This window comes from Ammospiza caudacuta, chromosome 4 (genome assembly GCF_027887145.1).
Source record: "Ammospiza caudacuta isolate bAmmCau1 chromosome 4, bAmmCau1.pri, whole genome shotgun sequence".
Taxonomy (NCBI): Eukaryota; Metazoa; Chordata; class Aves; order Passeriformes; family Passerellidae; genus Ammospiza; species Ammospiza caudacuta.
Genome location: NC_080596.1, coordinates 24,788,582 through 24,813,871, shown reverse-complemented (window position 1 = coordinate 24,813,871; position 25,290 = coordinate 24,788,582). Strand labels below are relative to the sequence as shown.

The window sequence follows — 25,290 nt, the reverse complement described above, 5'->3', positions numbered from 1 at the left end:
TTGTTTTCACTGAAGAGTCAGATAAATAGCTCAAGTGAAGCTGAGACTAGATGCCAGCTTTATGTGAAGCACAGATTGAGCAGTTGGCACAGAATTCAGTAATTTTGTTTTTAGAGGGAGAACTTTCCAACCCCTGTCCTGGCCCCATTTGCCCAGTGTTTGAGGAAAGGTCACTGGTATGACCTGGAGGCTGGGGAGAGGGGAAGACAGTGTGGGACTTCCCTTGCAAATCAGTAGTTCTCTGGTTTCATTACATCCCAGGGTGAATTTTCTAACACTGTGCTTCCAAATGCAATATAAATCAGGAAAAAACCTACCTGGATATATTTAACTACCTTTGGATTTAGGAACAAACTGGGAGGGACAGACATGACAACTCCAATTGAGCTAAAATACGGTGTAGCTAAAATTATGACAAATCACAAAAAAAGCAAATTTCAATGCAAGGGTCAGGATACACTGACTTCCTGCATGGAATCCATTTTCATGCATGCTCTTGGCTAAAGCAGAAAATACCAGATGTTAATACTGCTCTAGATATAACTGCTTCAACAATAATTTTTCATAATTTTTATTACTGCTGTCCTTTGCTTAGCTTAAGCAAGCTGTACTGTTTAGAGACCATCTCTTTGCAAGGTTGGTGGCCTAATTCTACCATTCCCCCCAGACAAATCTTCTATTGTCTCTGAGACGACTCAAATTTGGCTTTGTAAGTTTGTCAGGTTGTTTGCTATCCTTCAAAAAGCCTCCTGATACTCCACACTTGGGGGAAAAAAAAGATAATGGTAGAGAAATGTGCCTTGTCCCCAAAAGCCCTTCCCCTCAAGGACTGAGTAAGCTTAAAAAGCAGACATCAAAGCTTGTCAAGGACTAAGTGGATTCAGGTGGAGCCCATCAGAAGCTCATAGATCCGGCTCTTTGCTTAACCTCTGCTGACTCTCTGGGTTCTCCTTAACACTCCCCCTAAGCAACACTGAAACACTGCTCAGAACTGAGTTTCCTCAGAGTTAAACAGAAGCCATCACACGCTCTGCAGGGTCCAAGCCCACCAGCTGTCCTGAGCACCAGCCCTGGGTAGGGTTTGGCTGACAAGGATTCTGCCCCCACCATGGGAAACTGAGGATATTTTCAATACACCAATTGCCACATGTGCTTTCATGTGTGAGGGAAATGAACGTATTTGCACATCTTAGGAGAAGGTACAGAAACTTAACACCCTTCATTGTTCCCACTCTTTTCTACCTGTTTCAATCTTTTTTTCCTTTCCACGCAAGCTATTCCTTCCAGCCAGCACAGTGCACTCCAGCACTCCAATAGAAAGTTTTTTTCCCTTGGGGAGAAATCATGTGATGGTATTTTACCCATTTTCCTTATGATCCATGTGCATTATTTAACATGCCTTCACACCCCTGTCCTTTAGAATTTAAAACTAACTTTATCCTGATGTGGAAATCTGGGCTGCAAAGTCAGCAAGACCAAAAAAACTCCACAAAAATCTATACAATGCTCCCTCTTTTCCAGTTCAGGATAATCCAAGACACTGCAAATTCATTATTTAGAAACCTACTGCCCACAAGAAAAGTTGAAATAATAACTTAATAAGGCCATCCTTGGATAGGATAGTTAAGCACTCTGCTGACATAAATTCAAATAAGACAAATTGCCTTAGTTTAACAGCATGCAAGGAGAGATTCTGAGAATTGATGTCATCCACTTTGTCTCCAGAGGTCCTCACCAAATATAGGACTCTGCTCCCAGGCTCACAAAGGCTTTTCTCTCATTCCCTGCCCTTCCCCTCCTCCCAGGGCTGGCTTTACCAGAGAGAACCAATTTCCCACAACCCCAAGTGTAAAACAGAGTAGAAACCTGTCAGCGTTTGTCCTGCAGCTTCAGCAGTGGAGAGCTGTGCTAAGACTAGAGGGTGTTCATTGCCTCCTGAGGCGACCTGTGCAGTGTGGGAATGGTGCCAGCTGCAAGCCGAGTCTATCAGGTGAAGTGGCCACAGCTGTGACTCGTTAACAAAGGTGTGGCTGCTGGGAGAGGAGAAGGCACTGCAGTTCTGTTCTTGGGCAGGCAGTCTCTTGGACTGTACAAAAATGAGACATGGAATCCATGCCCCAAACATCCTCTTGTCCAACAGCAACACAACAGACTGCTGAGGAAATGATTCTCTAGCTTCTCCATGTTGAGGACTTGTTACATTGCTGCCACACTGCAGCAGCAGCAACCAAGGATCTTATGTTTTAAACCCTGGTGTTTTTTAGGGCCAGTTCTTAGAGCAGCCAGCACCAGAACCAGTGGCACAAATGCAGCTTGTGCTCCACACCGACTCTGATGGATGCATGCAGGGCAGCCTCCCACCCACTCCTTCAGTAAAATCCCTTCTTACAGCTCCTGAGTGGTCTCTGTGCAGTTCCTATGGCATCTCTCAGTAAAGCAAGTTGATCATTTCAGAACACTTCTGAGAGCACAAGCTACCAGAAGAGAGGCACCCAAGATACCTGGGGACACTCTCAAGCCAACTCACCCTTGATGCAAGCTCGCTGGCATGCCTTGGGCCCAAACAAGCTTTTCTTTGCTGAAAGGGTCGCCTGTCAATCAGCTGCTGGGCTGCCCAGCTCCTCTGGGAACACCATGGCCATCCCAACTGTGGCTGTGGAGCTTTAAACCACCTGTCTCCAGGCTATTTCAGTGGCTTACAAGTGAGCATACACGTCAATCTTCCTAAAACAGTTGTAGGAAGTTCATTTATCAGGTTCACTTACCATTACCAAAAGCTTTACCAGCTCTTCCATGTGACCCCATTTTCACTTAGTGCATTTTTCCCAGACTTTCCTGATTGTTAAGGAATACTTAAAATCCACATCTGTCCTCATGGCTTTCTATGTGCTTCTCACTAGAAGGTTCCTGAAGGCTCACAGAAACTTCAGTGCACCATTTCTGAAGCAGTATTTCTGCTATTTCTGTCATTACTAACACATTTCCTCCTACCACAGCTGTTGGAGAAACTCTGCCTGTTTCTGACCTGCAGGTGTCTGCACTGACCACACACCGGGGTATTGTCAGCCCCCAGCTGCAGCAACACCCCACACCCAAATTCTGACATCAGCACTGAAAGGGCAGATGTCCTTGCACCACACTGCACAAAGGCAGCCAACTAACAGGCTGACACCAAGCTCTCCACTGCTCAGTCTTTGTAAACTCCACCTCTGTTTATCAATTCTGCCTTGCCAGAGATCTTTCCCCTACTTTATGCAACATTTCTTCTTGTGGAAAATGTGCTTTCTGGACCTTCCAAGACCTCTTTAGCCTGTCATAGACCAGGTGTGGCTCTGCCTGGACTCTCTTTTCACCCTCACTGCTGCCTCTTACAAGTTCTCAGTGTTTAACAGCAAAGCAGGATGGCTCCTGCAGCTTTTCAAGTATTTAGCCTGCCATTCCCTCAGCACATGCTGTGGAACAGAGCTGTACCAGGCGGCACAGCGTTACACAAACAACTTTCCCTTCCAGAACACTAATGAAGATTGTGTTCCATGGAATAGTGAGAACAATGCACTAGTAACAAGCCATGAGCAGCCCAACCATACAGAGACAATTAACAAAATACGCTAAGCGTCAATTTGTCTTGCAACCTTGCTCGGTTTCGTTTAGCCCTGTATGCAGTTCAAAAGTTTTTGGCAGCAGGCAGCACCATAAATCATAACTTGCATGGCATCTGTTCCTGCCCAGAACTGTAAACTGCATTCAGGGTTTGGGTAGTCATCATCACAGCTGGATTCTTCACTGAACCACTGTAATGGTTCCAAGTCTTGAAAATGCTCTATAGCTCTGTAAAGCATTTGCTTCCTGGGACAGAGGTCGGAATAACCAGGAACTGCTGGAAGGAGACAGCTGCTGACATGTTCTGGTCAGACCTGGCATGCTAACAACTCTGAATAAATTAGGATTTCTAGGGCCACCAGAGGCCTTTCCTCCCTGTGGATCCATTCAAATTTGCACCTCTGTTTACATCAGTGCTCACCGTAAGCTGACCACAAATCAGGCTGCTGTGATTTTTGAGAAAAAGCAGCCTGAGTCTCTGAACCAAGCGTATGTCCCGTAACAGAGCAAATGCATCCAACTTGCTAGTTCCAGAACCTGTTTTTAAAGAAGAGAAAATGTTCACCTTTACAAGCTCATCTTTGTTCTACTGCTGTATGGCAAGGCTTGTGCAAAACCCCTGAGTGCACAACAGGATGGCTTCCACACTTTGTGTGTGCACAGATATCATCCCTGCAGCTTTATCCCCTGGTGGGCACGTGAAGGCATCCTGGAGTGCAGTCCATGGACACACTGCCAGCCAGAGATGGCAGCACAGCCCTGAAAGCACCCTTGCACAGCAGCCTCAGCTACTACTGCCTGCAGCTCTTTCCTGTGGAGATTCCTTTTCTTTCCTCTCTCCCTCCCAAACGTGGGGTCTGTAATTTTCTCTAGGGAGGCTACAAGCAGAACAGCTGGTGAACAAAATTGTAAGCTCAAGGAAAACAGAGCTAGAAACGAAACACTGTTAATGGTGTGACAGCCCATTAGGATGTGCTTCCTCTTATACTCTGCCAAGCTCCTCCCTCAGGTAACCACAAAACCAGCCTCAAGAGCTGCATCTCTCATCAGGATACATATTTCAAGACACAGTGGTAAGCGTGCATCTCATGTACTTGTCACTGCAACGCATGGATTGTCAGTGTCATAAAGTTATGGCAAGTGGGGGGCAGTAAAGGAAGGTGATGTCTGAGAGGGCCCTGATAACATAAAGAGTGTTTAAATCTGTGTTGAGCATTCCATGCCTCAGCTGGATCTGTGCATGCAGGCCAAGCCTCAATGACTGCCAGCTGTGGGCCTTTTCTTGGTGAGGAATTGCCTGCACTGTTGGGCTCCCAGTTTAGCTGCTCAGAAATGCCACTGGGTGTGGGCGCAGCTATTTAAATGGTAGGGAACAGCAGGGCTCCTGCCTACACAGGTGGAGCAGGGCATGCTGATGGGGTCCAGAAGCCCAGATCAGAGCAGGGGAAGGCTGTCCCAGCCTATAGAACACTGCTCCTGAGCGAGGCCATTCTCTGGTGAGTCAATGCCTTCTAGAGCCCCATCCCAGCTCGGGGCTGTGAAGCTCCTCAGAGCAATGGATGGTGAGCTCACCCAGGTGCTTGGTTCAGTTCCTACAACTATTCTGCTTCGTTCCTTCCAATTGGCTGCAGCAGGACTAGGCTTACCCCATGTTTCCATGTATGTTTGTTTTTCTATGAGTCACTTAGAAGTATTACTGGCAGCTTGCTTCCTTTTTTTTCTTTTTAATTCAAACCTTTTTTTTTCCACTACCACTAAGACAGTAAAAAGGAAAGAGAAGTAAAGCAGGAGGTGTATAATTGGTTTGCTGGACTCACTGGTTTTGTTCTAGAGAATGAAATGCTGACTGTGCATTGGGCAGGATTTTTTGTACTGAATTCAGTGACTCTTATGGCATGTAAAGTCAACGTGTGTGAAATGAGGGTGATGAAGAATATAAGGCGTATGTAGGCTGGCATTGTTACAGATTTCTCATTCATGAGCTGTTGCTTTTTTTATGGAAATAGGACTTGTGCCCCCCTCCCCCCCCCCCGCCCCTGCAGTGTGGCAGAATTAGGTTTTTAAAAAGAAAAGATCTAGAGTAGGTTACAAGAGGAAATAAATTTAAGTAGAGCTCTTGATTGCTGTGATTACACTCAAGAAACCTTTATCAGACTTTTTAAGTGAGAAGCACCTTCGCAGCCCACCTTAGGCTGTGGACAGACCAGCCTGTCCATATAGCAATTAATGTTTGAACTCCCTGAAACTAACTCTTTCCAAAGTGCAGCCTTTCACTCTTTCTAGCATTGGTTTCACATCACATGCCTCTGCTGTGTTCAAGCAAGCTCTGTCATTTATCTCCCCAGTGCTGATCTGTGCAGAAAGGCACGAGGCAGCAGGACCACCCCACACTAGAGGGAAGGCAATCAATTCAGGGTGACTTGGAATGAAACACATGCTTTTCAAGGAAACACCATTTTGATGCTTCTCTCCCACAAAGTGAGAGCAGGAACTGCAGCAGTTAATATCGCATGGCTCCTTCCTCTCTCTGCTGCCAAACATCTGTGCCTGTGACTACACCTCGCTGCCAAGCCCAGCCTGCTCCCTGACACAGCTTGGCAGTGCCATGGACAAAGAGTGAGGGGAAGGGGAAGGCTGCTACCCTGTCCCCTATCTAAGTGAAAAAAATCCCTGAGACATATGGTCTTGCATAAAATCACCACCCGAGAGAAGCCTGGCGCGGCGTTAGGTTAGTGAGAATATTCTAATTACACCAAGGCTGAGCAGCACCTCATTGGCAGCCACCGAGGAAAGCAAATGGAGATGACAAAACTGCGGGTCATGAGATGAGTATTTTAACAGCACCGGAACCTTTACCCCCAAATTGCTAAAAACAACCCTAAAACCATTACTTATCAAGTAATGTAACTAGGAATCAAGACAAACTGTTACTTTCCATAACAGGGAAAAAAGTTGTTCGGGCTATTTTTTTTTTTCTTATTAGTAAGAAAAATCTGGCTCAAAGAAACTTCTCACTAAGGAGTGGCTGGATTTCACTTGGACCTGTGGCTGCTTCCTTTGGAGCCAGTTGTGCAGCATCCCTTATGTAAGAGAGCTGCCAGGCGTGCGGGGCTGGCTGACAAGTCCCATCCCAATCACAGGGCACAGGCATGCTCACTCTAACCAGAGTCGTGTCAGTGCTGGTGCGGGCTTATCAAGCTCACTGTGCTCCAGGAGAACATTATATGGTTTGTAATATGTCAGAGAATGTCAAACTGAGGGCTGCACGGCAGTGAAGGGTAGAACAGAAAGCATTCTATTCCAGGCCATTGATTCCTTTTAACAACTACATGCAGTAATTCCCAAAACTATCTCCTCAGTCTCAGTCACATGGAAAACATAGCGCAGTGTTAGTTCTGAACCTTGCACCCAGTGCAGCTGAAGATTAGACCGTCCAAGGGGATTAAATAAGATGACTGATTTAATCAGAATAATTCTTTTAATGATAACATGCTGCATTTCTCCTCCCCCACCTCCTTAAAGGTCTAATAGTTTGCTTCCTGGATTCCCAGTGCATAAACTGAGCATATTTTCTTCCTACAGGAAATGATCCAATTAAGTTGATGGATAATTGATAATGAACCGTTTAAGCTGATTTTGGCCTTGAAAAATCTTAACGGCGTCCAGTCAGCTGGCTGACCCCCCTTCATCCACGGTGGAGGGACAGCACTTGGGGAAAGGGAGGGAGCAGACTGAGCACACTGCCCAAGGAAGTGCAGGGAGGCAGCATAGCTCGAGGGGCTGCACAGCAGCAGGGATTACTTGAACATCATGTAATCAGGTAGTCCCTGATTGCTGCTCAGTACCCGAGCTGCAGCCTGGACCCTGGGTTTGGGCAGCAGAGCTTGGTAAGCAGCCAGGTTAGAGACATGGAACCAGTGTTCTCCAGTGTCTGATCCTGGAGCATCACTGAGGCAGTGGGAAGTTTCCCACCTTCCCTAAACACAAATTCTGTTGCCTTACAGCAGGTACCAGTGGGAGATGCTGTTGGACTCCTGGGAGTTCGGTAATTCACCCTCCCCCAGTGCCAAAGCCAGGTCAGCCTGAGGAAGTGCTGCTGACAGCACAGCTGGAAAAGAAGGTGTCAGATTCATGGAGAGAGGCTGGAGCATATCTTTAGGAAGCCAGTGCAGTAAGTTTTATCAACATAAAGGGTAAAATTGTTCCTCACATGAATGCCTCTTGCCTACCTCAACAAAACTGGCTCCCTCTCACGAGCCTTTGGTTTTGTCCCTGCCTGGGCAGAGCTGAGCGCGCCGCTGCCACGCACGGTTTGTGCAGCAGCTCCCCGCGGGCCCCGCCGTGCTGGCTGTCACTGAGCCGTGTAACTCCAACACTGCTATGCACAGCCAGTGACACAGGAACCATCCAGCTGACATGGACACCCCCAGGATATTCCATAGATATCCTTCACTGGTGTCCAAAGGGACTGGAATGCCAGAGGGATTTTGCTGACTGCTCTTTGCAACAGGAGCAGACTTCTCGCCATCACCTACAGAGTTTAACTGGAGAGAATTTATACGTTTATGGCAAACAATTTACTTTTTTATAGCACTCCCTGCTTACACCCCTTTAGCCAGAGTCTGACACTGGGTGAATCTAGTTTTCTTTAAGGACCTTGTGTGCATTTAATCCTTTGTTTGGCCTCACTGGTCCCGGACGCACTCCTTGGGTGGGTCTAACTCACTCCATGTCAGCCTGGGAGCTCAGCTTGTACCCTGTAAAACCCTGAGGTGTCCTCTCCCCTGGTCACCCCTTCACCAGGAGGCAGATCCTCGAGTATCCCAATTTGCAATTTTTCCTGGACAAACTGACAGCTTTATGCTGAGGCATAGGGCTTTTTCCCAAGAGGCTCAGCCAACTTGGAGAGAATTTTGCTTCAATTGACAATGCAACTACGCAGTTCACATGACTTGATCTATTTTTTTTTTTGTCCATTATGTTTAACAGTGAGTTTCCCATGTAAAATTAACAAAAAAAAAAAACAAACCTCTGAGCACCTGTAAAATGAACAAGCAGAAGAAGAGATTACCAATTCTATTTCTAATCCTTTCCAGACAGAATTTTTAAGAAATTTTGGAACACTGTAGATAAAACAACTCTAGGCTGACCCTATTTTGACCTACTTCCTCTAAAGTTCTGCATGTATCAGTTCCTGTAGTCTTATCTGGTAAGTTTTTGTGGTGTTTCCTAAGAACAAAATATATTTTAACTTCCTGTATTAAGTGCTGTCAACTTACTTCAGTATAAAAATGTGTTTGTCTACTTAGAGCTGTCATACACTGATAATGTTACTTAAGTGAGTTCCCTTAATGTAACTTTTCAAGGTACCAGCCTTGTCCAATTCTGCCTGCAGAGACAACCAGACAACTTTCACTCACAAATCAGCAGAACTTGAGTTTAATTAAGGGTTTCATTTCCTTATCTAGTACTGATCTGCTGCATGGTGACAGAAGCTGTGCCCTCCCAAAGCCTTCACCCTGTCCTAGCTCGTTGACTAGGCTACACTCTGTGTAACAATCAGCCAAACCCCATCAGTGACTGTTCCTCAGAGTGCAGTAAGTTGCCTTCAGCGTTTTGCTTTTAAGCTCTAGAGTTTTGCTCAGATTTATTCACACTGACAATGCTGTTTAGTTATGACCTTGTAAGCTAGGTATGAGCAAAGCTGGCAGAGCAGGGAACTTTGCAAAGCAGCCCCCTCTTCACAGGTCTGCACAGACTTTTAGGAGTGGATGTCAGTAGTGTAGTTGGATGTAGTTAGTAGTGTAGTAGTGGATATTATTAGCAGAAACAATGGCATGGAGGTGTGTCAACCCTTCTCACTTCCCTAGGATTTTATCAGAACTAATGTCGAAACATGACACAAGCTCTCTAGCAGCTAAGCTGAGGTTAGTCTAAATGTTCATCTCAACTGTCCTGAATGTTAATCCCTGGTCATGACTAAACAGACACTGCGTAAATGTCCAGAGAAAATAAATTGGAGTAGTTGCCTATGCTGAAAGCATAAGAAGGAGGTATGACAGTCTGTGCTAGAACTCATAACTTTTTTTTTTTTTTTAACACTAAAAAACATAGAATAAGTGCTCAGCTCTCCTGGGATACAGTGCAAAAGTAACAGGATAGCAGCCAAATTGTCTCATACTTGGAGAGATCAATGTAGTTGAGGCTCCTGCATCCCCTCCTCAGCAATTCTGGGCTGTAGTTTTGCTCAGGGGTTTTAATTGCTGGGTTGCTACCACTTCTGAAGACAATGTTTTTTCTGAACAGAAATTGTTCAGCAACATTCACAGAGGGTTTCACAACTGCACCTTTGACTCTGTACTTTGAGCAATACTGGTGCATGTTTGTGACCTATCTCCTTTTCATCTGGTTCACAATTAGCTTTCCCCTTTAGATCAGTGTCTCTGAGTCTGTATAGCTAACTTGAAAACTGAAATGAATTTATAACACTGACTAAAAAGGAAAACTCTGACTATTTCATGTTCAGTTAGATCTACTTATCAGTGCTATAACGTTATGAGAATGAATTGCCACAATCACTCCACACCCCTGCAAAGAAAAGTATTAAATAAAACATACCAAATATCCTATTAATACTGCCACTACACATGCACTACAAAAAAAGCCCACACACACACAAGATCCAAACCAACCAGAAACCCGACTATGGATGCTTCCATCCGTGCTCTGTGGGAAAAGCCGAGTGTTGACATGTCTGGTGGCCGGGCTGTAAATAAAGCCTGAGCCAACTCAGGAGCTCAGTCTGCAGAAGCAGACCGTGCATGTAAGCTGTTGAACAGTGTGCATCAGTTTGCTTTTCCTGTCACTGCTGTTACCTTGAAACAGTATGCTGCCATTCTGTATGTCTGGTCCTGTTCTACAGCTGAGATATGCCCAAATCTGGGATTTTTACAGCCGGGCTTTTTCTAAGTATCAGAAGCAGCTGGACTGAGGCTTGTGCAAACACCATCAGGCATATCTTACCAGAAAAGCCTCCCTCCCTGCTGACACAGAAGTGAAGATGCTTTAAAGTTCTGGGAGGTTTGGATGCAGCAGGCTGGCACTGCTGCTAGCCAGAGATTGCCCAAAACCACCTTGGGTAATGGGACACTATACAGCTTACGTTAACCTGCCATGTGTGTGAGATTTTCAATACTAGAGGGAATACCACATGGGCTGCCCTGTCTTTTCAGGAGAACAACTGTCAATGCATCCAAAGACGGATTAATTTTCTTTAGAAAGTTCAAGGAAGATTCTGGAACTACTTTTAAGTAACAAGGAAAATAAGTTGCTGCATTACAGCATTCACAAAAACCACACTGCTCAAAGGAAGCGATAAATTCGTGACTGTGTAGTATCCTGTATGTAAGTAGTTTCCTCTTGTTATTTAAAAAAAGAAAAGGAAAGGGAAATGAATGACAGTGGGCTCTCTCAGAAAAAGGATTTCATTATTGCTTTTGACTTCTGCCAGTAAGCCTGTTTGCACTGCCTGTTTGTGCTGCCTACATGCAGCAGCAGCACTGTTAACCCTGCATAAAAGATACAGCCTTCAGTCTAAAATGAGACAAATAAATTTTGTGTTCACAACCACAGGTGTCTTAACACACAGTTGAAACACTGTCAAACCACTGATCACAACCAAAATGTTTCTCTTTGATCCCTTCCTGCAAACCATGGTAATCAGCTGAATGGCCTCATCTCACCAACAGGAGTTTCTCATGCCATGCTGAAAACTGGAACTGAGTCTTACCACTTATTGGGATAACAAGTGGTTAAACTCATGGATTTAAAATGCTTCTGTCTGTAAGTAAAGGTTAATTCCTAAATTGCACTTATTCCCCAGATTTTAAGCAGTTGTTTGTTCTCAAGTCTCCCAGAGTAACAGTCTCCATTTTTTCCAGACTAAACCCAAAGCAGTCATTTATCAGAGCATCCCCCGAACTTCGCACATGAACTCCCCTCTCCTTGTGAAGAGTCCTCAAATTCCACACGAGGTGTGAGCATGAATAACTGCAGGAGGCGCAAGCAGTGCTCATTTACAGAACTGCCTCTCTAAGGTAATGAGGAAGGAACTTCATCTACTGCAATTGCTGCTTTAGGAACCAGTTCTGCCTGGGAGTGGGACTGGAGAGCATGCTCTAATCTTGAGGAAAGGTAAAACTTATTGCCTGGTACTCACAGAATTGATTATCCCCTTAAGTGCTTGGAATCCTCCAGTGACAGGGAAGACTTGCTCTTTCACGTCAGCAATTCTTTCCAGCTTTGGAGAGAAAATGAATGCAAACACATGAATCATCTGGCAAACTAAATTCCTCACAGTGCTTTACACCCTTAAAATTTAAATGGATGTCTAAAAGCAACCCTCATCAATTCTGAGAAGAGAGGGAAACTTTAGAGCTCTCTCACAGCCAAGAGTTTTCTGAACTGTAGGACTTAGCACAGCTGACTGCAGCTAACAAAATGCTGGCTAGTCATTGTGGCAAGCATCACACTGAAGAAGCTTTTCAGGGCCTGCATCTTGGCAGTGATTTTGTACCTTTGTCCAGAATTACCTCCCCTGTTTGCTCTGCTTATTATTTCACTAAAAACCCTTTCACTGCACCTTCTGCAGGAAGGAGCCTTTCGTTTACCTCTCCTTGAAGCCACTTTGACTGAACAGGAGTAGCTACAGTGTTCACTGGGACACAGCAACTCTGGAACAGCTTTCCAGTGAAGGACATGAATCCCACCTTCTTTTCCGTATCCCAAGACTGTTACATATACACTGCTTGAATCTTGTCTACAGCTCCTCTATTCATGTGATCAGTACCCTGACCTGGTTGCCATTCCAGTGAGAGGGGCTTGCCTGCACCCTCTTGTTGGCAGCTCCCAGCTAACAAGGGTATTTCCAACGGGTCCCCTTGGCAGTGAGCACGACACCCACACATTCTATTTACGTCTACGTACACATCCGAGTATGTTTCCTGAGCCAGAGAAGACATTACGCTGCCTAATGTAAGTAAAATTAAATTTCTGTACTACTTAACATTAACTCTGTAAAACTTTGGGTTGAGGTACTGCCTAGGACTCTATAATAGTTAGGGTCTTATTCTTACCTGTTCCTGTTCAAAATCCAGGACACCGACACAGTAAACTCTTGCTCCCAGCTCTCTGGATTTCCTTGCCTGTAGTATCATAGAACAGAGCAATAAGCATTGTTTTATTCAACAAGGCAGCACCCAAACTCTGCAGAGCATGACATTTCTGGCTCATGCTCACCTCCTTCTCTGCATACAGGGGAATCTGTCCATCCAGCTTGCCATCAGTCAGCGCAATGATGATACTAGAGAACCTTGAGGCTCCTTGCTTCCCAATTTGCTCATTGGCCTGAAAACAACAAAATTAATTATTCACCTTAAAATTACATCCAAACTTTTAACCATGATGCATCTTCTAAGCATCTAATGCAACATCTCTCTCATGACAATCCTCTGCCTTCCTTGAACTCACTAACAGCAGGGAAACCCCTCATTGGTCCTTTCCAGCCACCATTGAGCCCATCTCCAAAGCACTGGGGTCACTGACCCATCAACCCTTGCCAACACGCATTTCTTCCAGGACAGATCTCTTCAAATCCACTGCCAGGATTTCCTTTGCTACCCCCCAGATTTCAAACATAGTCAGTAGGTTCCAAGATATTAATTTTTTTTTTTTTTTTAATAGCAACAAAATTCCCTTGGCCCAGCTTTTCATTGCACAGATCCTGGTTACAAACATGGTTCTACAGTCACAGGGGAAGAACTGACTTGTCTGTAACAGTCAAAGCTTAGATGCTCACCTTCAGGGCCAGGGCTTTCATCAAAACTGCATTATTTGACCAAAGAAGAATCTAAGTGGCTGGGAACTCTAATTAAGACAGCCCAAAATGAGGAGCATTTGTCTCTGGGTTGCTGCTGCATGTGGCTGTTTACAGTGTCACTGAGATGCTGGCTGAGCTCTGAGATCCACCCCACAGACCCCTGCTCCCTAAGAAGTAGAGAGGGAAATTCCACACAGCAGATTGCTGTGATGGCTAGTCATCCTCTGCATGGGGTTTGCAGAGTGTCTGGGCAACCCTGGGACCACTCAGGCAACCAGACAGATTTGAGCATAACAGACTGATAAAACATAAATCTATTTATGTTACAGGTTGTTACCCAAAGAGTGAGAACAGAGGATGTGTTGATTGCAAGAAGATGAGTAAAACCTACCTTCTTTAGTCCTTCATGTATGTATGTCTCACCTGCTGGTGTCACCTCCTCCAGATCCTTTAGACCTTTCTTGATTTTCTCTCTGCGAACGAAAAAAAGGTAAGAGCCTGCTTGTGTGACCTGAAGTGTGAAAAGGGTGTCATTTATCAATTGAAAAAAGGTATTTGTCTTCAAGGAGAATTGAAATGAAAAGCTGTAAATTAGAGCCTTTAGCTAGGATCCCACGTGGAGGCAGACTGTGTTTATGACAGAAGTGGTGCTGTGGGAACAGGCATTTCAGACCTATCTAACACAATATGCTTCAGTGAGTCAAAAAGCTGGAATCAAGGAAAATGTCCAGGTGGAGCAGATATTGCAAAGAGGTGGCAAAGCCTCAGCATTACATAGCCCAGTGGAAATTCTGTTGCATTAGGTCTATTTTGCTACTTTAAACCAACTTTGCTTCTAATCACACTGCAGTCAAAGAAGAAATCCCCTAAAACAGCGGTTCTATTTCAGCAGAAATCTTCCAGACTGATATGTACGAATTTATCACATAGAACTGAACTTCAATAATTAAAGCCTTTGCCCTGAAGAAAATATCAATAGGCAAACACAGCATTTGCAAGATACTTTTTGTTCCCATGGGAAAAGAGCAAGATTGAGGACAGATTTAAATTTTGACTGTTACAACCTTTTCATGTGGCCTTTCATAAGACATCCCACACAGGTTCACAGCTCACTTAGATTTAACGGGAGAATGCATCTGCACCATGATTTTTCATGAGCAGTACAGCAGATCCACCTGCAAGATGCTCACCAACTATGGGGCTGAAAGGGGAGAAGTTGACAGACTGCACCACAGGAATTATTTCCAGTGAAATCAGCTCAACTGGCAGGAACAAAGGCAGAGAGACTACTGAAAGAATCAAATCCAGAGGGTCTTCATTCTTCTGCAAACACAGTTTCAGCCAAGTCCATGAAAAGTCATGCTAGGGAAGGATGAGCAAAAACTAAGAAGGGGCAAAATTTGGGCCAGAATATATAGAACACTGTGAGAAATCTAGGTGAGAAAGAGGAACCCAGCAGGGGTGAGGAGATGGAGGGAAAATACATTGCGGGATGCGTGAAAGCTTTCCTTAGGCCAGACCAAATGAGAAAGAATGCATATGCCACACTGCCTGAATGCCACCCACTCGTCATTTGTTCCACGGATGGGCTTCCTCTATGTTTAGCAGCTCTGTTCCAAAGTACAATCCATAGCTGGAATAAGCTCCCCGTCACAGGATCCACTGATATGATCACAGAGGGGAGGGAGTAGAAGAGATATGTGGCATGGAATGTATGGAAGGGAACAAGTTATGTAAGATAATACAATCTGTTTGATCCAAATATTTTACATTCAGCATCTATAGAAACAACTTGCAAGTGATTATGTACGAATGCAGATTATAAACCACAGAGTTGGTGCTTGCCAGAAATGAGTGGCAGCACATCACAGGCGTTAGTGCTCTGCTGCCAAGAAACAAGCAGCAACTCAAGTCCCAGTTTTCTGAAACAGATTTCATTTTGCAAAAATAGCTTTCGTACAATCAGTTCAGTTTTATTTATCTGCAATGTCTTGTGACCCGGTCGCGCAGCAATCTCTGGTGCTGCCAGGCCTCTGCCTACAAGGGGTTCCAGGAAAATCTTTGGCAGCATGAGCTCTTTTAGTTGTGTTTAATCAGGCACCATCTCTTGCCCTCAGGGCACAGCTGCACTAGACAGACCCAGCCAGATGTCAGCTAGCTCCCGGCTTTCTCCAAGCTGGTCAAGTGCAAGCGGGTCCTGGTCTGCATGTCCGAATGCCAGTGTGGATGCAGGATTTGGGGCCCCAGCACCAACAGGAGAGGTAGGCTCCATCACTCTAAACCCCACCCCTGGCTGGTTTGAAGGCCAGGCACAGGGGCTCGTGCCTGCCTGCACTGTCCTGACAATGAATGGGACTCAGCAGTCAACCAGCCGCAGCAGCCAGGACCCCCGTTCCTGCTCCTCAGTGCTCTCACCACTTCCCTTTCTCTAGTTTCTGTAAGGCTGCTTGGTGGCCACGGAAGTCCCCAGGGAAGTTCTGGTTGTATAACTCATCTGTACCATGACAGCAGAGCCCTCAGCCTGGGTGCCTGGACATCCCACGGCACAGCTCAGGAACACTAACAAAGGCTAAGGGCCACTGGCTTTGTGGTGCAAGTCAGAAAAGGAACGGAGGTGGAAGAGGCAAAACAGAGCCAGCAACTTGCAGCCTGTCTGTGTTTGGGCTGAATAAGTACAAATTTAATATCTTTTTACCCACTCAGCATATGCGCTGCAGCCCATTTCTGTGTTTAAGCACAGGCACAACTAATTTTTAATAGCTACCCCGTCTGTTCTCTCTCTAAGCTGTGTAACTGCCTCAGACAGTTCCTCCAGCAGCAGCCAGGCACCACAGCTGCTAATATCCATGCAGATTCCAGAATGGGTGTTCTTGGCTCCTCTGAGTGGAGGACAGCACTCTGTATGTCTCTTCCATGTTGCATTCCACCTATTGAAGTGCTGGAATCTTGAATTATCTCAATGTGATGAGCATATGAGTGCTGGCAGGAGATGGTGGCTCTTACTGAGCATGTATTTCTGGTGAGAAATGAGGCTGTGTGCTGCAAGGCAACGGGCTCATCCCTAACAAAGGAGGGCAAACAAAACAGATACTTGGGGTTTGCTGCTAAGAAGGATGTGGAGTAAACAGGAAAACACACACACGTGTCAGTGAAACCGAGAGGGGAAGTGTTCTTTAACAAAAAGAGGGATGGCTCCATCTCTGATGAGGCAAGCTGTTGTAGTGGTGCAAGAAAACCCTGCATGAGCCTCCCCAGATGTATCATTTGGAAGAGGCTTATGCCTTCTAGGCCTCTTAAATATTACAAAGGGCCGATTCACTTAAAATAATTAGTCTGATTCAAACCTGAGGTCTCCTGCACAGGCTCCAGATGAAAACCACATCAGTGGCCAGCTCTGCTCTACTTGATACACACACAGCAAAACACTCTCTGCAGATGAGTCTGTTCTGGCAAGCTGCCTTGGACCCACACGCAGGGGCAGCTCACGTGACCGAGGCCCCAAATGCATCCATGTCTTACACATCCCTGTGAAACCAGGAGCAGTCAGCTGGACTAGGGACAAGGGATAGTTGGTCATGTAACCAGGTACTCAAGTGTCCTACTTTTTCACCTTCACTAACACCATCTCTGTTTATCTCCAGCAGGAGTTTCACCCAGGCAGAGGCAGCAGGGCTCGTCCTGGCTGCTGGCACTGGTCAGGGCTGCCAAAGCCGGCTCACAGAAACCTGGACTGCTGCTGGCCAGGACAGCTGGCCAAAAGAGAACAAAGGCAACATCGTGCCAGCTGTACGGTATTCCTGAAGGTATCCACTGTCCCAAACCATGTGCTTCCCGGGAGCCAGCCCTGAAGGTGAGTGCATCAATCTTTGTTTACCACTTCCTGCACAGTTTCCAGCTCAACGTCACAAATGTGTGAGTTTCAAATGGGCTTTAACCAGTGTGAGAAGGCTGTTCCACCTGGGTGCTGCTGTTATTCTATGGATTTATTGTAGCATTGTGTGTACTGTGATTAACAACGAGTTCTCTTTACAGAGTTAGTCACAGCACTGCCCACACTCACAAAATATTAGGGAATTTGGGGGTTTTGGTGCTATGCTGTGGCTTTCTTTGTATCCACAGCTTTGTTGTGCAGTAAACCCAGCAAGAATATTGTGCAAACAATCAGAAGCCTAAGGCTTTCCAAACAAAAAATTCTGCCCTACTTTGATCTAACTGCTGGGAAGAAATTGTGGTTTCCTGACATTTGGGAATTAGCAAGAAAGCCAGGGCAAAAACATGCCTGCAAGTCCAAAGTGCACGTAACAAACCAAGGCCATAATATCACATAATAACCCTCACAAACACCCATCCCCAGAACTGTAGTGTGCTTAGTTAGCATCCTCATCTTCTGTTAGGAACAATGGGGGCCAGACAGTCTCAGCATTTTTCCTCTGCTGACTTCTTTAATATCTAAAAGGACAGCTGCTCCAGCTGTATCTATCTGTCCTTACCTGTGTACATATGGTCCCAGTCAGCAGTGTCCTCTTCCCTTCTCCTTATCATTCCCCCTGAACAAGAATGGTGGCACTTTGTCTCCCCTGACACACATACAAGAGCTTCGGCCAACCCTGAACGAGAGCCAAGCCCCTCAAGGGAGCCCACTGGATCTGCAGAGGTTCTTCCTGTGATTTACACAAGAAAAGCACAATTCTGTCCCTGGCTCCAAGCGTGCCGGCAATGAAAAAGGCGCCTGTGTCCCAGTGGCGGGCTTCCAGCACCCTGCCCAGCATTTCAAGTGGTCTGTGTGCTATCACTGCTGCCTCTGAGGCCTGATAAGAAACAGGCCACTGACAGCCCACTGAAATGGAGAGAAAGGACCTCATTGACTTCAGCAGGCCTCAGAACAGGCTCAAGTGTCCTCTCCTGACCCCTCTCCAGCCATCTGGAAAAATGACTTATAAGCTTCTCTCTGCCCACAGAGAGCAGATCCAATATCCCAGTCCGGATGGGGGGAAGTGGCTGTTTTCATGTCACGCCACTCTATAAATGCTAAAACAGGAGGGGCTCAGAACTGAATTTTTGGACATCTCAGATATCAGCTACATTTCTGCCTGTTGCCAGCAGCAGGTCTTTTCAGGAGGTCTCATACTGTTATGTATTGTTTAAAACAAACCCACAGCAGAGCTAACTAACTACACCACACCAACTACAGCTCCCTACTAACAGGAGCAGAAAGGATGGACCACCTTACTTCCACCCTGCCACACATTTGTGGAGTGATTCCTAAATGGCTTATCCACAGGTTCAAAACCCAGAAGAGTGTGCACGGTGGCAGCTTCTGGACAAAAGGGAGAGAGCAGAGGTCATGTTGGTTTTGAGAAAGCTGAGAGGACACCAAAGGACTCTGACAGCAGTGCCACTGTCCTCTGCTGAGAGCGCTCATTCCACACGACCATCTCCCAGTTTCTGTGAGTTCGGTAATAATTTTTACAATATTTTCTTCTCTGCCTGTTTCTCCTCCTTCTGTTTCCCCCCACCCATCCTTAAGATATCCTAGCTGCAAATCCTCACTTGCTTTAGAAATCAGAGTGAGCAGCCTTGAATTCCATCCCCTGAAAGTTCAGGCACACCTGTACATCACCACAGTGTCAGGAAGATCTCACACCCTTCAAGTGGCACCAACCCCACTGTCTAAAACAAGCCCTGAAGTTCAGATTAGGAAATACAAAACAAAATACCTACCTTATGGGAGAATATGAGAAACATTTTTTTACCATTTTATGCTTCTCCTAGACATGAAAAAATCCTGATAACCATTCTATGGAGGCTGCTTTACAAAAGCAAATGGAAGAATCATTCTCACGCTGTGCCAAGTGAGATGCAGAATCACACAGAGATGAAAACATTAGCGCTAATTTTTCTGCAAAGCAGTGGCAGAAGTAACATCAAGGATTTGTTTCCCATCATTCCTCTCCTTCCTTTTTTATGAGGCTATCCAGGGATATGGCCACAAAATTAAATCAGCTCTGCAGACTGGCCAGCACTTAGAGGTATTGGTCGTTGTTGTATTCCTATGACTGCTGCTCTGATTCAGTAAGGGCAGAGGCAGGAGGGGAGAATTAAGAAAGCAGAGCACTGACCTGTCTCCAGTTAGCGGCATAATGACATGCGCCTGGGTGGAAAACACGATAAACGACAGCCTCATCTTGGGGCTGTGGAAAGGGAAAGAAGGCAAAAACACATTTCAGAGAAACACACAGATGCACAGCCTTTCATTCACTTGTTCAGGTCCCATCCACGTGAACTTTACCCTCCAGCCTCCTAGGAATGCACTTTTGAACTACAAACCCAAAATGAGAGGAGTTGAAGCATTTTTGCCCATTACTCTCTCCCACATGACGAGTCTCTGCTGATGTGCCCACCCCACACACACCCTTTGGAATCGCCAGGGCCACTGGTATAACACCAAGGCAGGGACACCACTCAGTTCCCTCCTGCTCCCCTGGGTACTGACCAGACACACGTCCCATCTTTGAAACTGACCCTGCCAATTTACCCTTTTCTTTCAGGATGACACAATGCCAATTTCCAACTTCGCTTTTTATGTTTATCAAATCCTCCCAGTGCCCACTGCTTTAGCCCTGAGAAAGCATGCAGGGCCTTCCAGAGTGAGATTGGGCTTGTTCCTATGACCAGAGAGCTGTGAGACTTGAAAACTTCTTCCCTAAAAGCATCCAGGGAAATGTCATGGTAAAAAGCAATGCTGTACAAACTGCTTTTATTGAGGAATTCAATCTCTTTTTTTTTTTTTTTTTCCATTTATGTTTAAGAAGGTCACCTGTCTCTGCACAAGGTTGCAGGGAATGATATCTAATTAGCAGTGGAAAGCACTTAGGAGTTGCCAGATGCTCTGGAGGCCCAAGACAGGAATTTTCCCAAGGTAAGCTGTAGCATCTCTCCTGCATGATTTTACGTTTTATTCATCACAATTTTAATATCTTCACTAACTTGGTAATTTACTGTACATGAGAATCACCATTAATTAATCAGGTTACATTTAGTAAGGACTTAACACTTGAAAAGCTGAATGACCATATGTTTTCAGTCCACTGATGTCACTGATGCAGCTTAAGACTATTGACATCAAGGGAATGTAAGTACTTTTTTTTTTTTTTCTTTTTTTTTTTTTTTTTTTTTTCTTTTTTTTGGTGTAATTCCAGACAAAACAACAAAACAACTTTTAAAAGTTTCTGTCGCCCCCTGGACAGAAGTTTTACATAAGTTTACAGAAGATTTGCTTTTGACAAGATGACAATAAGCTATATTTACTTATAAAAGCCTAACTGGATCATCCTTTTCTTAGCAAGCCAAGATTACAACTGCACTCTGCACTGGGTTTTCCTCAGCAAAACCTACCACACCACCTCTCCCTTTGTGTGTGGTGAGGGATTCGTTCAGTTTATTCTGGGTTTTGTGGTAAGGTTTTTTAAAGCAAAGCACTGCAATCCTCAGCTATTTGTACAGAGCAGTCAGCCAGGATTTGCAGCAGCTATTTCAAGAGGAACTGGGCTTGCCCGACAACACTGCTGACAGTAACAAAGTTGATTATATGTAAGTACAACAAAGGCACTGTTACATGGGCATGGGCTTCCTCTGCGTTTGAGCTTTAACATTGCTCCCTTCCTTTAGACCTGCACTATATATTAACACATATGTTTACATGTGTTCAAGACTGTTTCTTTATACAGATCTCCAAACACAGAATTTGAGCAGAACTCCATCAGAAACTAGGCACATGGTATATTGAAAATCAAGTCTGACAAAAACTTCAAATCACATCTGAGAGTCATTTAAGAAAGTGAGTATTTAAAGGCACATATTGTCACCTTTTTGCTCAGTTCCAAGCACAAGAAAATAAAGTAAATTTTTCAATGTTTTCCAGCAGTCTGGGTCTTAGAAGCCAAACTTTTAATGTGTTTGAGGAACACATCCCCTGAGCTTGCAAAAACACGGGGACCAGGGGTAGGGGGGTGTTTAACACAGCCCAGAATTACTCCAGCACCACCTCGGCTGTCACAAGCAGCACCACGCACCTCACAAATCTTTCTGTCAGCTGATTTACAAAATCAAATATCTCTCGCCAGTTCGTCGCCACGCTCCCGGACCTACAAGGGAAAACCAGAGCACATCAGCGGCCTGATCCGGGCTGACATTTCGGGAGAAACTGACCATATTCGCGGTGCCAGACATCTCGCTGCTAAGTTCGTCGCCCGGGCCCCGCTCCCCCCTCGCCCTGAGGGCGCTCACGGCCGCCGAACTTCCCCACAAAAGCCCGGCCGCCGCGGCGGGGCAGATGCTGCCGCCGCTCGCTTCCCCAACGCCTCCGGCTGCAAACGCACCTCTGCTGGGGGAACTTCCAGGGGGCCCCTCTGCACAGCCCCTCAGAGAGGTCCGGGCAGGATTCCCGAACTTCCCTCAGGACGCCGTTCCCGCCGAGCCCCTCACGATGCTCTTCCCGCCGTTTTCCCTCACGGCGCCCCCCCCACCTCGCGCGCGCGGCACCTCACAGCCGCCCCCCCCCGCGCGCGCGGCCCCTCAGCCCCACGCAGCGCCCGAACAAAAGCGGCGGCGCCGCCACCCCGATGGCGGCGATTCCTCCATCCCCGCCCGCGTCTCGCCTCGCCGCTTACTTGTCCAAGACGAAGTACATATCGAAGGCTCCGTGGCACGACGGCTCGCCCGCAGCCGGCGCGGCGCCGGCGGGCAGCGGCGGCAGCAGCAGCGGCAGCAGCAGCAAGGGCACGGCCCCGGCCATGGAGGCTGCGGGGAGCGCAGGCGGGCGCTGCCGTCCTGCCGCTCGCCGGAGTGGCCGCCCCTCGCCGCCGCCACCGCGGCTCGCCCGGCCCGGCCCGGCCCGGCCCTCCCTCCCCACAGCAGCGGCGGCGGCGGGCGGCTGGGGCGGGGGACAGGGCGGGCGGGCTCGCACCGCCCCCGCTCGCCCGGCCCCTGCGTCCCCCTTGCGTCCCGTCAGCCGCGTCACTCCGGTCCGCGGTGCTGCCGGCGTTGCACGTGTGCCAGGGAGTGAGCCCCAAATAAATTTAATGTCCTGGGGATTGGGGATTACACCAACACCTCAGAGTTGGGATTTTGAAACAAACAAAAAAAGCCCCGTCCTAACAGTGATCATGTGTCTCCCACAGGCTGCGGACGTGAATCAGACTGCAAAAAGGATCTTGCTTTTCGCTCCGCAGGAGGAGATTGGGAAGTCGGAGTCATCCTGCTGGAGAGTTTTCCTCTCATCTCACTTCAGCCCCATTCCTGCTGTCTCTGGACGGTTCGCTGTAGACACAGCACTCTGACCTGACACATCCGTGTCACGGTGCCTTCTCCACACCAATCCCAACACCAAGCCAAACCTCCCTATGATGCAAGTTGGAAACTTTACCAAAGCCCGCGGACCAGCAGTGGATAATGTCAGCCAGAGATCTGGCTCATGGAGTTCTTAGTGCCTTTGAGCTAGCAAGGCCAAAGGGTAAGCAAGCAGTGTTTTACAGTCTCCGTGGATACACAAAACATGGGAGATTAAGGGCAGAGCAGCCTAGGCTTTGCCAGAGACCCAGCCAAAAGAAAGGCCAAGCAGAGGCTTGTGAGACAACAGAGGAAGCTTGGTGAGCTTCCCAAAACCAGCTGCACTCCAGCTTTCCAAGCTGCATGAGTCCACCCCAAGCCCCAGGAGCACTCGCCTTGCCTGGGAGTACATGTCATGTTATCCAGATGTTGGAAATCTTGCTTCAAGTGCATGTGACCCCGTGTGTTTGGAACAAGCCTTCTCTGCCAGTTCACTCTTTACTTGTTTCCAAGTGTGTGAATTCCTCTTTTAGCCTGTGGTTTCTGCTGAAGAAGCAGATAAATCATGGCTATTTTGCTGGAATGGCTGGATGAGAGGGAGATAGGCATGTAGGACTTACAGGGCAGTGGCTCGTGGCTGTTTGGCTTCATTCACACAAAGGCTGCAGCCTCCTTTCCCAGTTCCCAGAACTTGTTTGCTGATGCCTGGCTCTCTCCCAACCCTCTTCCAGTGCCACAGTGCTGCACAGCCCCATCAGGACAGGCACTCCTCCCTGTGTGCACACAAGCCCTCAGGAAAGCAGCCCCCTGAGCTGATATCTTCATGATATCCCAGGAGCCAGATGGGGCATCAGCAGCTTGCCAATGCCAAAACAAGCCATATTGTAGCAGCAGGAGGGGACCTTGGCTCTTGGCTGCACCAAGGGACCCAGGCCAGCTGCAGACCTCTGCCCTGACCCCATCTGGAGCAGGCACAGCTTGTTCTCACTCCCCATCCTGCTCTTCTGGAATCCAGTTCACTTGCACAAGGACCTCCTTTACACTGACTCCTTGTGCCCGGAGGCTGGGACAGCAGGGAAACCAGGGGTCCAGGGATAAACTGCCCTCAGTGATGGAAAACAGAACTCTTAAAAAAATACAGCTACAAAGTAACCCAGCCCTAGAAGCAGAAGTTTTGACGTGCATGGTCGATGTGCAAATGAACTCAAGTTCACTGCCAAGATTTACTGCAGAGAAAAGTAGGAAACAGAGCAGCTTACAGCGCCTTTGGGGTTATACAGTTCCCTTCTTCATCTCCAGCACTTGCAGATGATTTCTCCACATGTTGTCCTTTAACTTCCACCCACTCCCACCTTCTTTTTGGCCCAGGCTGGTTGGGAATACCTCAGGCAAACGGTGCCAGGCGAACTTGTATCTGGGAATGAGCAGCTGGAAGGAAAAGTCACCCTTGCTGTAACCTGGCTGTGAGCCTGGCCCTGCCTGTGGGTCCCCAGGAATGCTGCAGCACCAGGGTGGGGCCTGCAGGGGAAACCCTTCAGCGCTGTGCTGGGATGACCTCGGGACTGGAGTCAAGCAGTGGTTTGGTGGCCGCACAGGCTGCCTTTTGCACGGACTACAGAGGGTCAGGAGGGCTTTGTTGCTTGTTAAATCCAGCTCAGGTCCAGGACACCTCTGCCCAACAGCTGTGAGCCAGCCTGTTTTCTTCAGGATGCTCAGTGATTGCCAACATTTGGAAAAATGAAACTTGGGTTTGTCTGTGAGTGTGGCTGCCGTGCTGATTAATTAAATCCCCTTTCTGACTTAGGTCTAGGATTGCCCTTCTGCCACATGATCCAGGGGCAACATGGAATGGGACAGCTCCACAGCCAGCTCTTCCAGACACCCTGAGCTGTGCAAACCCAAGAATAGGGGATGATGATGATGGTGGCGATCCTTGAGCCACGGCAGCTCACAGGAAAATATTTTTCTTCTTCTCTCACAGGATACGAACCACACATGGAAGTCTCATGCTTTGTAAAAGGAAAGAGAAACCAGAGGGGCTCCAGCAGTTATACAAGATGCAGGAGCTGTTTGAGAGCTGCCTCCTGAAGGATTAGCTACAAATCCTTGTTCCCTTCACAGCTGTAGCCTTGTGTCTGTGTGCATCCTGTAAAGCAGTGTAGAAATTATTAAATAAAAAGGACACCATTAAGTAACACAGGAACTCTCGTGTCCATGTGGTACTGCCTGCATCATCCAGATGGAAAGTATCTGTCTAGACAAATCTGGGAATTATGCAAGCTTGGAATTCCTGAATAGCTCTTCCTTTCCAATATCATGAAGCATTTGCAGTGCCCACCAAAAATACAGAAATACAGGGGAGAAAGAAGCCCTTCAATCCCAGCAGCCAGGGAACCTAAACGCTGGCAGTATGTAGGATGAGAGAAGGTCTAAGTGCAGGAATATGGAGCAGTGTCCCTGCTGTGTGCAGGCTGACTCATCTCCGA

The 25,290-nt window shown here is 46.9% G+C and overlaps 1 protein-coding gene across 1 annotated transcript in view; it reads right to left on the bottom strand.

Annotated features, from left to right (window-relative positions):
* ANTXR2 (ANTXR cell adhesion molecule 2) overlaps nt 1-22,370 on the bottom strand; it is a 76,663-nt gene extending 54,293 nt beyond the window's left edge. The window contains exons 1-7 of the mRNA XM_058802963.1: nt 22,147-22,370; nt 21,550-21,621; nt 19,597-19,668; nt 13,869-13,950; nt 12,898-13,005; nt 12,735-12,803; nt 11,819-11,899 (exon numbers count right to left, since the gene is read on the bottom strand). Of these exons, the coding sequence (XP_058658946.1) occupies nt 11,819-11,899; nt 12,735-12,803; nt 12,898-13,005; nt 13,869-13,950; nt 19,597-19,668; nt 21,550-21,621; nt 22,147-22,271 (609 nt within the window). The 5' untranslated portion in view covers nt 22,272-22,370. The remainder of the gene's footprint in view (nt 1-11,818; nt 11,900-12,734; nt 12,804-12,897; nt 13,006-13,868; nt 13,951-19,596; nt 19,669-21,549; nt 21,622-22,146) is intronic.
* Nucleotides 22,371-25,290: the final 2,920 nt, after the last annotated feature.